The 16,999-nt window shown below is 40.8% G+C and overlaps 1 protein-coding gene across 5 annotated transcripts in view; it reads left to right on the forward strand.

Moving 5' to 3' along the window:
- Positions 1-16,999, forward strand: part of VPS13B (vacuolar protein sorting 13 homolog B) — a 761,266-nt gene that overhangs the window by 483,505 nt on the left and 260,762 nt on the right. For all 5 annotated transcript variants that reach the window (XM_018559352.1, XM_018559343.1, XM_018559336.1 and 2 more), the window contains exons 31-32: positions 14,551-14,677; positions 15,597-15,740. In XM_018559352.1, coding sequence (XP_018414854.1) covers positions 14,551-14,677; positions 15,597-15,740 — 271 coding nt within the window. The remainder of the gene's footprint in view (positions 1-14,550; positions 14,678-15,596; positions 15,741-16,999) is intronic.

Genomic DNA, 16,999 nt, shown 5'->3' on the forward strand with positions numbered 1-16,999 from the left:
AAAAGGCTCAAACCTACAAAAACCTTCCCGGTACATTTGCTCTTACATCTAGTGTCATATGGTGACCGGGATCAGCCCCAAAAAATGTATAAAAATGTTTTGCTCAACTATACCCCATTGGGGATGGTTCCCTTATAATGGGCTGTCCTTGTAAACCCAGCCATTTCTTGTTTAAAGGAGAACTATGAGATGAGTGAGTTCTACTCACCTCATAGTTCTAGCCGACCTGTGACAATGAGACTGTCACAGGTCGGCTCAGTAGATCGGGAGGTGAGCGAACATATACCGGCAATGGCTCACCTCTCGATCCTGTCACGGCTCTCTGCCGTGACAGGGGAGGGGCTGGATTCCCCCCTCCCCGCTCCGATCCGCCAGTGCTGACTGGCGGAACGGACGGGAGAGGGGGCGGGTACAGCTGGCTCTGCCTCTAGATAGGCAGAGCCAGCTGTCACTCACACAGCTGGGCGGATCTCGACATCGATGTCGGAATCCGCTCCGGCTGCGCCGTCTCAGTATACCGCGAGCTGTAGCTCGCAGTATACTGAGCTTAGGGTAACTGGAGGATGCTAGTTTGTGTCCTCCCGTTACCCTAAGGAGAACTATGGGGAAAAACACTGACTCCATAGTTCTCCTTTAAACAAGACTTTGACAATACCTGTAGAAGATGCCCCTCTTTTCAAGGCTAGAGCCCCTTTTTAAGGCCTATTTGTCCTTGCAGTTTCACTCCAGACTTCGTTTCTTAGCTTATGCATACTTTCATTCCCGGCCATTGCAGCTCAGTAATTTTTCTGCATGGGTCAAGCAGATTCAGCAAGGCCAGGTTTGCCCTGATATGGCAAATTTCCAACCCAGTACTGCAGTTAGGAAAATCCTTCTTCCCATGGTCTGGAAGGAGCCCTGCCCAACCTGGAGTTGGAATGTAAGACAGGTCTTCTGACCTCCTGCTAAAATAGTTAATGCCTGGTTTTCTGCTTGTAATACTTTCTGAAACAGTGGCCTTGAATAAGTTTAAAGGAAGCAAAGCCAAAGTGAACTTGGAAGTCAGTCCTAATTTGAATCTGGCACTGCAATGGCTCATAAGCTATTAAAGTTATAGGATCAGTATGACAGCCAGGCCTTACTAAAAGGAGAGATCAAGGTTAGTAGCCTACATATCTTACACTACCGGTTTGCTTTAAAGCGAGTGTGCACCTCCTTTGGTATAATTATTTGAAATTTACATGTACCATTTTTATTGATCTCAATTCAAAAAAAATACTTCCACCCCCTGGGGAATCCTGTGTTGCCCTATTTATTTAGTTTTTGGGGGGGTTTTCCTGCAGCTTCTCCTGATGATGTGGCGCCTCTATTGTTGAACCTGCTGCCTCCTGGGATATGTGACATGTGTATGCCAGGTGGCTGTAGGAGTAAGCTGCAAGTCACCCTCACCTAGGTCAAAATTGAGGAAGGGGGTGGATACAAAGAAAAAAAAAGTAAATAAATGCACATTGGAAAAAGGCAGGTTTTTTTTTTATTAATGAGGAGGAAGGTTTGAAATAGAGAATTGTGTTATTTAAGCTGAAAGGTCTGCTTAAAAGAGTCTTCTCTTTGCCACTCTACTACATTTCCTTTGTGTTTGCACTAACACATGGTGTTGTTCAATGCATCTTCCTAAATAGATATAATACACCTGGTTGGCCCTTTGTTTTAACTGTAATTTTATTTGCTCCATCTCATTCTTTTTTTTCTGTACCATTTAAAATATCAAAGTAAAAAGATTTAGAAGCAAATAATTAAATAAAAATCATCCTTTACGTTTGATAGTTCCATATGTGAATGATGTCAGATTCAGCCTTCGTCAGGCCGTATTTCAGCTCTCTTCCTCCTCATGTTCTAAAGTGAGCAGACAGCGATCTCTCTCTCTGACATGAGGAAGAGCAGTCAGCAACACAAATTTCTCTGTCTTGCCAACTACAGTTGTTTCAAAGCAATGGCTGTTGGCCTGAATTACATAGAGAGCATCTGAAAATACATCTAACAGATGGGGTCCGTCAGCACAGAACAGTAACGCGCTCTTGTAATTGGCCATGTCATACTTTAGATCCCTATAAAGGAACAAGGAACAACAGCTCCCTGTTCATTCTCCTCCACACCCTCTTTTCGGCCTTCCTCCAAAGTAGCCTCGGCAGCAGCTGTGACTGTGGTATTTTGCTGTTTTGAGTAGAAGCTGCTGAATTGCTTCCAGTCTGGATTTTTTAATACATTTCTCCATCTGAAATGAGAGAAATGCAGATGTAATATGCCTTGAATTATGTTCCTTCTCAATGGCTTGTGGGTGATATAGGCACTTTTCTGCCACGCTGCCAACACAGTTCCTTCTCATTAAACACACATGTCATGTAAGAACTATTTAACCTTGTAGGAACTTGTAGGGAGCATACAATAGAATCACGCAAATACATTTGCTTTGTTTAATGGATATCACACTGAAAACTGCTGCTAGTGTATTAAAGCAAAAAGGAACTGTTTCTTGGCCAAAGTATATTTTTCTTCCAATAAGATCTCATAAGTAATTTATTCATGAACCTTCAAAACGTCATTCATTCAAGGATAAACTCTACTTTTAAAACACATTAGCTCTTATATCAAGCAGTTTTGCAAATATAACATCTTACCTCTTGCCATATTTCCCATTTTCTGAGACCTATTACTATAGTCTAGACCAGAGTGAACATTGCTTGGTTAACATTCATTCAGTTGAACAAGAAGATCTCCAACACCTGTGCACTATGTTATTGAATTTCCCCAGAATGCCATCATATTGTTACATCAATTAACACCTCCACATGCTGAGTAGATGTAATCCACGTAAAAACGGGTGATAGGCTCAGTAGCATGTATGTATGCAGTGCTCACTACACATCGCAATAGTAGTATATATCCACCATCTGCAATACATGTCCAGATTATAGCCAGCTATATGATAGGCATTCAAAAGAGCCTGCATATTATGTGTAGAACAGCCGCTATCTCCATAGCAGTGTAATGAATCATTCAAGGCATGTGAATCAGCAGCCATGTCCATAGCGCACCACACATTATGTCTTTGTTCAAATGCATATCTTACAGTGCTGTTGGGTATCTTCCCCCAATGTTTTTTTAAAAGCAAGTCGACAGTGGAGTTAATGCTTGAGGTGGTGGGGGTTGAGGGAGGTGGCATTACCTGACTGGTTTCCCTGTTCCTCATCGGCTGCATCAGAGGTGAGGTGCAGTACAGAGGTACAACCTCGGAAAAAGAAGCTGAAGAGATTCTCTCACCATTCACATTTCCAGGCATGAGACGTTGGCAAGCAGACTTCCTCAGCCAATAACACTTGGTCTCTGGTAATTATTCTCTTCATCCAGATGTGTTTCAGGACCTCTGTCACAGGTGGGGAACACCAGATATGGAACTCTTGGCCTCCAGATTTAACAACATACTGGCCATGGATGCTCAGATGGCTCTGGGGATCAGTACAATATACTGTACCCTTTTCCTCCTCCTAAATCTCCTTCCTTTTCTACTCCACAGGGTCCATATGGAGGGCATTCTAGTGATTATTATTGCATCAATTGCAACCGGCAGGCTGCAGCGGTTGACACGTTTTAAGGGCACGCCCTGAAACTTATGTGGCCAAGCAAGTCCAGCTTCCCAGGTTCTGATGAAGGGGGTGTGCCCTTGAAATGCATCAACCACACCAGCCTGACGGCATCTCTGATACACTGACCTGGGCTGCTATCTGTTCACCTGAACTGTTTGAATTTAATCCCACTGAGTTTGGAGGCTGTTCAAAGCTTGCATATCACTACCATTGTGAGTAGCCTGACATTGTTTTATCATCTTTTAATAAATAAATTGTCTGATACCACACAGGGTTTTGGGAGCTTCTTGTTCGTGTTTTCTTACATATATGTGAGCTGTGTGATCTACAGAGGAGCAGCACCCCTGAGGCATATCTGTGTAGAGGAGAGGGAGGAGACCCTGTCAGCGCCACAGGACTTTTGGATGTGCTAGGTTGTCATACAAGCCTGTAGGCTTAAGAAAAAGTTATTAGATTATATGTGTGTCTAGGGCCTTGTGGCATCTGGCACCTGTTAAGTAAAAAACAGTGCTGAGATACAAATTTATATAAAAAAAATAGTTAAACAGTGTTTTATGGAATAAAAAAGCAATTGTTTATGCTTTGGTAAACCAAATGTCATCTGTTTGAGAATTAGAATTAAGCTCTAAGCTAAAATTAAACTTTAAGCCCCAAGGAGCCTGTTAGAAAAACTATTTGATATTGTGACACCCACCTTCTCTTTTTTTGCTAAATCCCCATGATTACCATTATTCTTAATTTCTGAATGGCCCTGCATCTAGGCCCGCTAAATTCAGCTTGATTCTAAACACTGCCCTCTGTGATTCTGTGGGAGGGAGGTGGCACAGCACAGAATAATGTGACTTGAGTACTAGACATGTGCACTGCCAAAAAATGTGTTAAGTTTCGTTTTAAATTCGGATTTGTGTTATTTCGTTTTTCGGGATTCGGGTGTGAAAGTAAATTCGGATTCGGATGAAATTCGTTAGCGGTAGTTCGTTCGAACGTTCGTTTCATTTTCGTTTCTTATTCGTTTCGTTCATTTGTTGGTTTGTTTGCAGCAAAGTGACATTTGAGGGGGAAAAATGTTTTTCTTCAACGAACGAAACAAATAAGAAACGAAAACTGAACGAACTACCTCTACCGAATTTCGGAAACGGAAATTCGGATTCGTTTGCATTCGCTATATCTGTAATTCGGATACATCCGAATTTCCGAAAATTCGTCCGAATTTCGATTCGGAACTAAACGAATCACACATGTCTATTGAGTACAGTTGTATTGTTTCCAGGGCAGCATTAAGGAATAATCCTTTCCAGGTAAACTATATACAATCCAAGATTTTAGCATACGTATTGCAGCCTCTGGCTTTTCTCTGTTCTGAAGAACTTTTTCTTCTGTCCATTTTTTGAACTCATCACTAACTTGAAAAGCCAACCGTTATTATATATAGTGAAGAGTCGAATGTACCTGGGTTTGCCAAACAGTTTACAAGTTTTGAAAATTAATCTTAACCCCATTAAAGGCAATGGGAGCCGAAACTTTAAAATCAATCCTTGCCCTTTTCAAGGCCAATTTGCAAGCTTTTGGTCAAAGTGGGCACGGAGGATGTAATAATGCTTAAAGGGCAACATTACAATATGCACATTTTTATCAAATATTATGCTTGGCGGATGTCTTATACCTGTCTGTGAAGTGGCATATCTGTAGGATGTACACAAGCAAAAGTGACATTCACGAAGAAAAAAAAAACCCATTTTCCTTTTACATTTTTCCTATTGTTTTGCTTCACAAAAAGGCATTCTGACATCCCCATATCAAACTAAGTGCATGGCTAGCTGGGCAACATGTCAATGCAAAATATAAAACAAGTCCCATTAGGCTTGGAGCAGCTCTTTTAATTATGCTTTAGGGTTGTAAAGGCAACATAAAATATGCATAATTCCTTTAACTAACATTCTTGGAGATGCCCTAAACCTGCCTCTGAAGTGGTTCACATGTAGAATATATTGCAGCAAAATTAACTTTCTGTGAAATTATTTTTAAAAATGCCATTTGCAATAAATACATAAATAAGGTCTGGCATGAATTTTAAAAGGGACCAACACAAAAAACGTGTACCTTTTACGTGGACCTTTACCTCCTTTCACTAAAAATCACAGCAGCATGCAGCTCTGTATGTTGATTTCAAATAATCTTACATTCATTAGTTAAACAAACTTGTTTTTCATTTACAGGCAGTCCCCGGGTTACGAACAAGACTGTAGGTTTGTTCTTAAAGGAGAACTATGAGGTGAGTGTTTTTCACTCACCTCATAGTTCTAGCCGACCTGTGACAATGAAACTGTCACAGGTCGGCTCAGTAGACCGGCGTCCGCTCACCTCTCGATCCTGTCACATATCTCTGCCGTGACAGGGGAGGGACTGGATTCCCCCCCTCCCCGCTCCGATCCCCCAGCGCTGACTATCGGACAAGGGGAGGGGGCGGGTACAGCTGGCTCTGCCTCTGTATAGGCAGAGCCAGCTGTCACTCACGCAGCTGGGCGGATCCAGACATAATTGTCGGGATCCGCTGCGGCAGTAGCTTGCGGTGTAATGTGGCGTCTCGGTATACCGCGAGCTGTAGCTCGCGGTATACTGAGCTTAGGGTGACGGGAGGACGCTAGTTTGTGTCCTCCCGTTACCCCAAGGAAATTATGGGGAAAAGCCTCAACCCCATAGTTCTCCTTTAAGTTGAATTTGTGTAAGTTGGAGCAGGTAAATTTTTAAGTGTAACTCCAGCCAAAATGTTTTCTTTTGTTTTGGATCGCATAGGGAAGGGTTTACCCCCTGTAAACTTTGTTTTGCTGTGTGTGCCCCTGTTCAGAAGATTTCACCTCACTTCCTGTCCCTGTGACAATTGGATTTTGACAATTTTTGGTTGTCGTGGAAACAAGGATTGGTGATAAAGCTTCAGTGGAGACACCTTTTTCCCGTGGTCACTCTTACAGGAGTGATTTTCCCTTCCTAACGGTTAATTTCCTTTCACTTCCTGTTGTCTCAAGGGCAGGAAGTGAGATTAAATCTTTCTAATGAGGATACAGACAGCAGTAAAAACCTCACAGTGACCCTGAAGAAGAGGTGGGCACCCCTCGTCTGCACGTCTAACAAGAGCTAACTTCGTGTAATGTACGTACAGTACTACGAACCAGACCCAACAAGGCGGGCACTCCTCATCAGCACAAGCGCCGTAGCATTACAACTAACCCTGCTGTACAGTTATAGCCTCTGTTTGTAAGTAGGAGTCGTATGTAAGTCGGATGAATGTAACTCAGGGAATGCCTGTACTTACAAATAGAGTTCGTCCACATCTAGTACAAATGATGTAATGTGCCAAAACATAGCATCCTGGGATGTTACATCAGCAGAGCATTGCTGGAAAATCTCATCTGAAATCCAATGAGATCTCAGGGAAAGACATTTTCCTCCCCTGAGATGATGTGCATGGTTACATGACCTAGTCACATGTGCCAGAGTTTCTGGAAGCAAAGGGAGAGCTATTAACCTGCCCTTAGTTCAAATGGCCACTGCCAAAAGACTGGGAAAGGAAAGAAAAATAAGGTATGCAAAGAACACAAAGCCGACAATTATCTAGAAGTATGTGATTGTAGATAGTTATTACTAAACATTTCTAAAGGTGTATTTGTTGTTATTTTAAAGATATGAGTAAAATTCCTATTTGAAGTCAAAACTAGACCCTTCAGGTCTACTTTGGCTTTTGAGGGGGGCCTCATAAGAAACAATGTAGAAAAAATTGACATGTTGTCCCTCCTAAAATCCATACCAAACCCTTATCTGAGCAGCAGCCAGGCTGGCCAGGAAAGGAGGAATGAGCATGTACCCCCTTCCTGAACTATACCAGGCCACATGCCCTCAACATGCCATGGCCATGCCTTGTCATGGCCATCTTAAGTCAATTATGTCTCAGCATCCCCACCCATTTGGTTTCACTTTTCTGTCAATTGGTCTGAGTGGCACTGGGGTGAGTCAGTGGTTGTTAGACTGCCAGCTTCCTAGCAATCAGTGTGCCAGAAAAACCTGTCACATGTAGTAGTGGTAGTAACGCCACTACTATATGGAGCACTTCTTGATGGGGTGTTTGGACTCACCGAACACTGGATATTCGGATGTTTGCACATGCAAAATTCAAGCCGAACCCATAGCTTGTGACTAATTATAATCATTTGAGCAATCTCAGTGTTATAATACAAAAAAGTGTGGTGTCTGCATCCTCTTGGGTGTGGAAGAGCCTTAGGGCCTGTGTTAACGGGCTTTGTGCTTTTGTCAATGGCATCAGTTTGAGACACTTCTGAAATCATTCGAAATTCATTGACATGTGCATCCCCATACCCCATACTTGTATGCAATAATTTGCAGTGATGATATACATGTATACATTTTCATGACTCACATTGCAGGCTTTCTTCATTTTCATGAAGGTTTTATTAGGCCTGGAGCCTAAATTCAACATTTTCTCCAGAGGAAATTCAGTCAGACACCAGTCTGTCAGACTGTAATCAGCTGCCTCCCTGTCACCCATTGTAACATGATCAGTAAACACTAGCTCTGCCTTTACACTCAATACACTGTCTGGAGGGAGGGAGCACACACAGCACAGAGGCAGAAATTTCAATGCAGATATGTAGGGGAAAGCTAGCAAATAATGTAAGTTTCTGTTTTCATATACATTAATATACATTAACTGCATATGCCTGCTTCATGTTAACTTGGTGTACATTGCTGGCATATGGGGGTTTTTTTTAAATACCTCTGCAAAGGTATAAATGGGCTTGACCTTTTGCAGGGGATGCCTGTAATTCAACTTGTAGCTCAGTACAGACTTCTAGGAAAAGTAGTGAGCCAATAAAACAAACTTACAAGACCGCAAAAGAAAATAGATTTGGATTAAACAGTTTGCTGACTGATTTTGTTACTGTGGAGCCCCACCCAGAGCCATCAATCTTTGGATAAGCCTCACCAACTTTTGCTAAGCCTAATTCTTTAGCGGGAGGTTCAACAATACAAGACCATCCTATCTTAATAAGGACATTAAAAGGATTTTTTTAAATGGTATAATGGTATGTCAGTGCCAATGATGAAATCCTTTCCACCTGACATTAATACTTTCTCATCCATCTACGGTTTGGGATATTATTCAATGCTTTTTTTTCTTCTTCATATCCCTTCATGTTTTCATTCTATATAACTAATTTAGTCTGACAGAAACATGATGTCTTATGAGAGTTGGCACGGTACTCTGTTCAAACCTCCTCTTTCCAGTCACTTTAAAACCTTGGGAAAAATAAGTTCAGATGCATATGAAATAGCTTTGTACTGGTTCCAGTTCAGAAACTATGCCTCTGCGTTTTTTTTCTTTCAATTTTATTAGTTCTGTGATTAATGTATAATAGACTGTTCAAAGCATTTGCCAATATTTTCTTCCTTTGGTGCTGAAAAATGGTTACATATCACTGTATACATTTGTTAGGTTAATAAAAGCAGGCAATAATTGCCAGACGTTGTTTGAAGACATTTTCTAGGGTTAAAGTTGATGGGAATAGAAAAAAAGATATGTTTCTTTGAATAAGGTGAAGATGATTAAATATAATATTGAGCAACATTTTCAGTAATAGTTATCACTTCTGTCAGTTTTTCTGCAGCTCTGGATAACTTTTGCAAATTAAAGGAAGACTATATTAGAGAAACCTGGAGGTTGCTATTGCTTGCCTCTGAAAATGCCAATTACTATGGCTGTTTCTTCATACTTTCTAAGGCAGTAGCAGGGGTTTCTTGTGCTGTGTGGTAACCAATGCATCCTTCTTATTTCCATCCTTTTACACTGGTCAGTGGACAGCTACCCTTCCCTCTAATAGGAACCCTGCTTTACACTGATGATTAGTAAAACTGCTTGCATTGTGTTACTGCCTTTTGTAAATGCCACCTTTAAATTGGTGTTGTAGAATCTACCTTTCATTGTTGGTAAGTAGGAGAAAGATGATGCCTTTACATTGGCAGTTAGTGGGAAGACGAATACCTTCTTACATTGGCACAAAAAAAAACATAAAAACCCGGCACACAGATCTAAGTGCAGTATAAAAGTACCTGTTTTAATAAAGGTAAAAAGTAATGCACTTACAGGATATTTAAAAAATATTGTCTTGTCACACATCAGATGGAAGTCCGATCAAAGCTGCTGGTCCAAGATTGTTCTCAGACTGGAAGGCATGTGGAGAGAGCAGTCCAGTCCAGAAAGATTCCATATCACCTGTGCTGTGAGACACATATCTGATCCGGTGGTTGAGTAGTGCTGTAGCTGGTTCTCATCAAGGCGGGACCACAGCTGCTGGGTACTTCCGGGTCGTGAAGTGTCAGACATTTCTCGGCAAAAGTCATAGAACCTGTAGCACTCCTTACCGGAAATCCCAAAAATGTTGATGGGTGCTCGAAATGACAGCGGACGGCGCCGCACACAGAACAATTTTGAACAAAGATGTCACCAGCACGACAAAAACTCATAAGTCAGTGCAAATCCATTTAATGATAGATGTCATTCGCAATAACAAGCGCTTTTGGGGCCACGCAGGGTCCCCTTCATCAGGCTCAGAGTAGACATAGACATTAAATGGATTTGGACTGACTTATGAGTTTTTGTCGTCCTGGTGACAACTTTGTTCAAAGACGTTTCTAGTCAACACGTTTCAGAGGTTCACTTCCTTTCTTAGACCTAAAGGTGGAGTGGACAATGTCCAATAGATAGGGAAGGGGAAAAAATGGAGCAGTTTAGCGCCAAATAGAGGAAAGAAACCCATATTGCTATAAAAAAGTTTTTATAGCACTATGGGTTTCTCTCCTCTAGTTGGCGCTAAACCACACAATATTCCCTGTTCCCTATATATTGGACTTTGACCACTCCACCTTTAGACTTGAACCTCTAAAATATCCACTCCACCTTTAGGTGAACCTCTGAAACACATTGCCTAGTAACGTCTGACACGTTACGACCTGGAAGTGCCCAGCAGCTGTGGTCTCGCCTTGAGAAGAACCAGCTACAGCACTGCTCAGCTATCGGATCAGATCTGTGCCTCACAGCACAGGTGATATGGAATCTTTCTGGACTGCACTGCTCTTTCCACATGCCTTCCATTCTGAGAATAATCTTGGACCTGCAGCCTAAATCGGACTTCCATTTGATGTGTGAAAAGCGAGATTTTTTAAATATTCTGTAATTGCATTTATTTTTACCTTTTATTAAACGGGTACACTTTCCTCACTTAGATCTGTGTGCCGGATTTTTATGTTTTCTACACAGTGCTGGTATATGGATGTTTCCCTATCCAACTAACCGGGCTGCAGGATCAGTGCATATATCATCTCTGGATTAACTATCAGTATAAACTTTAAGACTATTAATATAAAGTCCACAACCAATCGAAGAACTTGTGCAAGTTGGTGACTAGTGTTTTATGTCGAGTTTAGCACTCCTTAAATTGACAGTCAGTAGGAAGAATACCCCTTTACATTGAAGGTCAGCAGGAGGAACAATTGCCCACTAATATTGATCGTCCTTGGAAAGAAACTGCTAAATCGAAAGCGTTGGTGGCAGTGGTTAGATAAAAAGTTTGGAAATCTTTAGAACCATATCACATGAACAACTTTGTAGCAGAGATTTATAGCAATTACAGATTTCTCTGATTGTTTTCTGTGGTAAGTTGTAGCTGGCAAGCAAATTGCTATTATACTGTAATTGGAAAAGGACTTCAGTATGTGGGGAATTGTGTGCATCAGAACCTTTTTATCCCCATACAGATGAATGTAAATGTAAAGTCAATACCTTCAACTCTAATGCAAGTCAACGCAATGATAAAGTGCCTGAAAACATACTTTAGTTGAAGCCCTGCTTGTATAATGGGGTACCTGAACTTAGCTTAAATGCAAATTGAGGATGTATTTAGTTTTTTTTCATATATTGTCACTCTTTACAGAATGTTTAGAAGCCATTTAACTAGCATGTTGTTGAATTGTGGGAGAAATTGTGGGGATTATATCAATAACACCCTAGAACGGAAAAACAACATTTCTAGCCAATGTTTAATGATAAAACTAATTTTAAACCCTAGTTATAGATAGACACATGAGCTCAGCATGTGGCCTTTGTCTTTCAAAATATAGAAAAGTACATGTTTACAGTGAAGAACTATTAGAAAAGGTTGCAAAAGTGCTTATCATGCTCAGGAAGGAAACCGTTACTCTGGACAAATTTTACTTTGTGAAATTGATACTAGCCAATTATTTATTAATGGCATCTAATATTTTTGGAAGTAGTTTGGCCTGTCAATTATCCCATGTGTGAAACTCAATTACACATTACCCATTACCCATTCATTGTCTTATAGCTGTATTTTTTTGTTATCTAGTGTTATTTTTTTTTTGAGTCGATTCTTATATTTCTGACCCTTGTGTCACAGCTGCAATGGAATATTTGACATCTACCAGTGTAATTTGTATAATTGTGGTATAATAATTGTGCAACCCTAAAAACACATACTTAACAATCCAGCAACCTGATACTCTGCATATCTTCAGTGGTGGCCTTCTGATAGCTTTACAGACCTCACATGCAGCTTCTGACCCTCCAAAGTGAGCCACAGTCTATAATTTTATATTACATCTGCAAGGTACATGCAGAATGCACAGAATGCAAGCTGTACTACCCTGTTTCTGGCACAAGTGTTGATGTGCTTTAAACTAATTATACCTTCTATAGACTTATAGTGGAACTTGTATCAAAAAATAGAAATACACAATTAAGTTTGTATAATTTTAGGTTATATTCAGGTTTAGTATTTAGGTAATTTATTATGTCATAGTGCCCGGCTCAGGGAGCCATTGACATAGATGTTATGTCTGAATTTGCGAAGTACTCTTATGCATGGAGCTTTTTTGTGGGCAGCACCATGTGTTTGGCTGCCTGGGGGGATGGGGGGAGCCAGGGATTGTGTTTGTTTACATAAAGGGTATGGATATTGGGTCAAGAGGGTTCTAACTACATGCAACATGAGTTGCAACTTGAGATTTTACATGCAGTTTCCAGCAGTCTAAAGGTAATGTTTTCTTTTGAATAGGGCAGCAGTAACAATGGCCTGTCTTGTCACTAAGCTCAATAAAAGCTTTTTGTGATCAGAACACATTTCCCGAAAGTGTACCTCTTGCTCACTAAAAATAAGCTGTCCTGTCTAACCCGTGCCTATTTTACCATACCTAGAGACAGTTGGTGATGCCACCTTTTTAAAAGTGCACCCCAGATACTCCGATCCAACAATGGTGCTATTAATGTGCTGACAGCCCCCGTCTTGATGTGTGTGTATATTAATGTGTGTATACAAAGCCAACTGTGAGCTCCAGAAATGCATTTTTTAAGGTACAGCTTCCAGAAGATGTTTGTGGTTGTTTACAGTTTGCATTTTTCTGGGTAAGATTAATCAATACAATTGTCTTAGAGTTACAAGTTCATGTTTATGCAAAAACCTTCCTAGTCACCTCTTTAGAAATCAGCATAGGGCCATACTTATGTTGGCCGTGGCCTTCAGCACTGTCTGTAGCCCAGTTGGTAAAAAAAATAATGCCAGGCTGCCCACACACTATTGCCTTATAGACTTGAATGTTCCATAACTGTACTGTAGGGGAAACATGTTAATGAAGTTTGCAGGATATTAGTGCACAGGCAGCTTAGCACTAGATTTTTTTACCGGCTGAGCTGCAGACAGCAGAGGAGGCCACAGCCATCGAAGTCGTGAGTACAGGCGTGTTGAGGGAGAGACAGCTGACTGCATTGAGGGAGCTGGGGGATTTTTGCAATAATGTACACCTCTACTTTAAGTTTCTAGAATGCACGCAGAACACTTTTTTCTCCCTGGCAGACATTCAGAGCTGTACTATACTAAACTCTGATATTGAACATTAAGCTACCAAACAGTGCATTCAAAACATTAAATCTGACACAGGTACAGTATGTAGTGATTTTTTTGCCAGGCATACCTGTTTTGGAATTCAGCACAAGAAGCATTAACAATATCCTCTAAAAAGATGATAAAAAAGCTGAGCTTCCTGTCCTTTGTCTGTACCCATCACTGCAAAGTCAGGACACAAGTCATCAGCAGCTTACACAGAGCCCTGGACAGCTCCCTTCCATTATCTTCTTGCATTTCTTTCTTATATAAGTCTTCAGCAAGAAATAGGAGATTTAGCTGCTAGGTGTCATCTGGGACTCAAACTTCACCTTTCTGCCCCACATCCAATCCCTATCCAAATCCTGCCGTCTTCACCTTCGTAACATCTCCAAAATACGCCCCTTCCTCACCAATGAAACTGCAAAACTACTCATCTTTCTAGCTTCCTCGTCAACTCCTCCCATGCTCCCCTCCAGGACTTCTCTACAGTCTCTCACATCCTCTGGAACTCTTTACCCCAACCTGTCAGTCTATCTCCCACTCTGACTGCCTTTAGGCGATCCCTAAAGACTCATCTCTTCAGGGAAGCCTATCCCACCTCAAACTAACCACTCAACCATCATGTTCTTAAACAATTCATGCCCACGCAGCTCCCTCCTCATGTATCACTTGCTCCTCCCTATTAGATTGTAAGCCCTCACGGGCAGGGTCCTCCTTACCATCTTGTCTTGAATTGTATTGTGATTGTAATGTCTTCCTTATATTGTAAAGCGCTGCGCAAACTGTTGGCGCTATATAAATCCTGTATAATAATGTCATATCACATGTATGGCATGTTGACCAGAATATCAGGTGTGTTAGCACAATTTAAATGACTTGGGGGCACCAGCTGAGCACCATTGGTGTATTCTTTTAGTTTTGTATTTCAAACACACTTTTCACAATGCCTACCTTTGCTCCATCAGCATAAAGCGGCATCAGGAACGTCGAGCAATACTGAGTCCGATTTTAACAGATTTCACAGTGAGAGTTACAGCTGCTCCAGCGATAATCTTCAGTAAAGTGTCTGGACATGACAACATGCACCCTGAGGTAAGAATTAATTTTGTCTATATGGTTCTTATGTTTACAGCATCAGTGCACTAATGATAATATGCAGGAGGGAGTAAAATTTGCTTCTGGACTGCTGCTTCCAGCCACAACTTAATAAAAAAATACCTGGTACCTCCTGGTATGGAGGAGTATGTCATTCATTCCTTTTTCTGTCATGTGATAGTACTGATGCTTGGCGATTGGCCCAGTGCTCTTGCTGTTCCTTGGCCCTGTATAGACTCTCACTAGAGTGAGTTTGAGCTTAAACATGGCTTCATTTATTCACTTCTGGCTGCTAAAGGGAGCAAAGGAAAGGCATGCTCTTCCAGAGAAGGAGCCATTAAAGCAAACCTGTCTCTTTGCCCTGCATGAGCGAAGCACAGGTTTGCTTTAAAGAAGCATTGATCATTTTTTTTTGTCAGAATTATGTATGAATGTGATTAGCTCAGTGTAAAAAATAACACCAGTGAGGACTCATTTAAATTAAGAAAAAAATATTTTTTGCTGCTAAATATATACATTTTTAGTAACTAGTACTTCATGATGGCACAGTTCCCTGGAACCAACCAGGCTGTGATCCCCAAAATCTACTTATTAATATGCTTTAGGGTTCTTGTGCCCTTGCTTGCATCAGTGTATGTATTATGTTAACCTTGCAGCTTTGCTCGGTGTTTGTAGAGGTTCTCCGAGGTATATGAGTGAATGGCTGCATTTTTGACATGTCAGATTTGCTCAGGAGCAGAACATTCGTATTGATTACAAATGAAAATAATCTCTGTTTGAAGAATTTGGCACCCACATGTCAGTATTTCAGGTGCAGTTGATTTAAGATATGTTAGACACGGATATTTCAGAGGTTTGTTTGGTCCCCCGAGCTTGAGTAAACAGAATTGACATGCGATCTACCTTTTCACCTCAGGATATTTTAGTGTGTGGCCATTCCTTGGAAGTGAATATTACCACAAGCTTGGACTTCTTCCTAAGTGTGGCTCAAGTACAACTTCTGCAACAGCTGGTACAAGCCAACATGGTTGGATTTGAACAAACAAACATGGCCGCTGAGGTAAGCGATGACGGGCTAGTTCATGTTTAACCTACTGCTTCCCAGAAAGTCTTGTAATAAGTCACTTTTTTCTATGTTTCCCGATTCTTCAATTAAATAAGTGTTTTTGGTGCAAAACATATTCAGATAACAATCAATATGTAAAGCTGAACGCTAGAAAATAAGACTAATACACAGTGGTGCACACATAAGCTGCATTTCTAATAGTTGGGGGACTTGAATGTATTTTAAAGATTTACCCCTACGTTTAGTGTCACTTTAAGTAATAAAGCCTGATCAGCTTCCTGCCTGTGATGAGGAAGTGAAAGAACAATCAGGTCATTTGTCCTCTTTCACTTTCAGTATGTTCATATGTGCATGCAGCAGAGCCTGACTGGCTAAGAGTATTGACACTCTCTTTCCCTCAAGTGGCTAATTTAGGTACAGATCTGGGTACTTGCACTTGATGGCATTTCAAAATATATTTAATGATGTTTTATAAATGTATAACTGCATTAAACAGTGTTTATTTTATGTCTACCTGGAGTTCAGGTTTAATGGCAAAAAAAGTGGAAAAGCAGTGCCATGATCTGTACATCACTACACCATGATCTGTACATCACTACACCTATGATTCTAATACATCTGAGGTGGAATAATAGTTTATAAATTCCCCTTTAAATGAAACGTGATAGATGAGATCACAGATTGTTGAAGAGCAAGCTCACACTCTGCAGAAATCACGTAAAGTTTTTAATTTTCTGCTGCCATTGCCAAGTAATCGGCAAGAGAAAATCTACAGCTTCAAATGTCCAACACTTGCAAATCAGCTTCTTGAAGTTGGATCACTCAATACTCTTCTGTGTCTGGATGCTGCGGAGAAAACTTCAACAATGCTCAGTGATTTCAAATATTTTTTTTTTTTATTCAGGGGGTATATGTCACAGCAGGTGGCTTTGTTTGAACTTGAGACTTGCATAATATAAGGAGTATGATACCTGCTACTGTAAAATGAAGAGGCAGCACAAGGAAGAGTTCCTTAATGTTTATAAACCCATCCAGATAGCCAAGCCATTTGGTTGTGTGGTGCTGAACATAGGCAACACATGATAAGAAGGTCAATCAAAGCTTTTATCAGTAGAGGACAGTGGGGCAAAGGTTTATGGCAGAAGATGGGTTAGGCGTGGCAATTATCAGTCATTTGTCCTAAATTAAACTGATTAGACCTGTTTAAAGGAGTTCTAAGGTCACATCATATACTATCCTGTAATAACATCAGC

Source organism: Nanorana parkeri, unplaced genomic scaffold (assembly GCF_000935625.1).
Source record: "Nanorana parkeri isolate BGI_ZX_2015 unplaced genomic scaffold, ASM93562v1 scaffold16, whole genome shotgun sequence".
NCBI classification, from domain to species: domain Eukaryota; kingdom Metazoa; phylum Chordata; class Amphibia; order Anura; family Dicroglossidae; genus Nanorana; species Nanorana parkeri.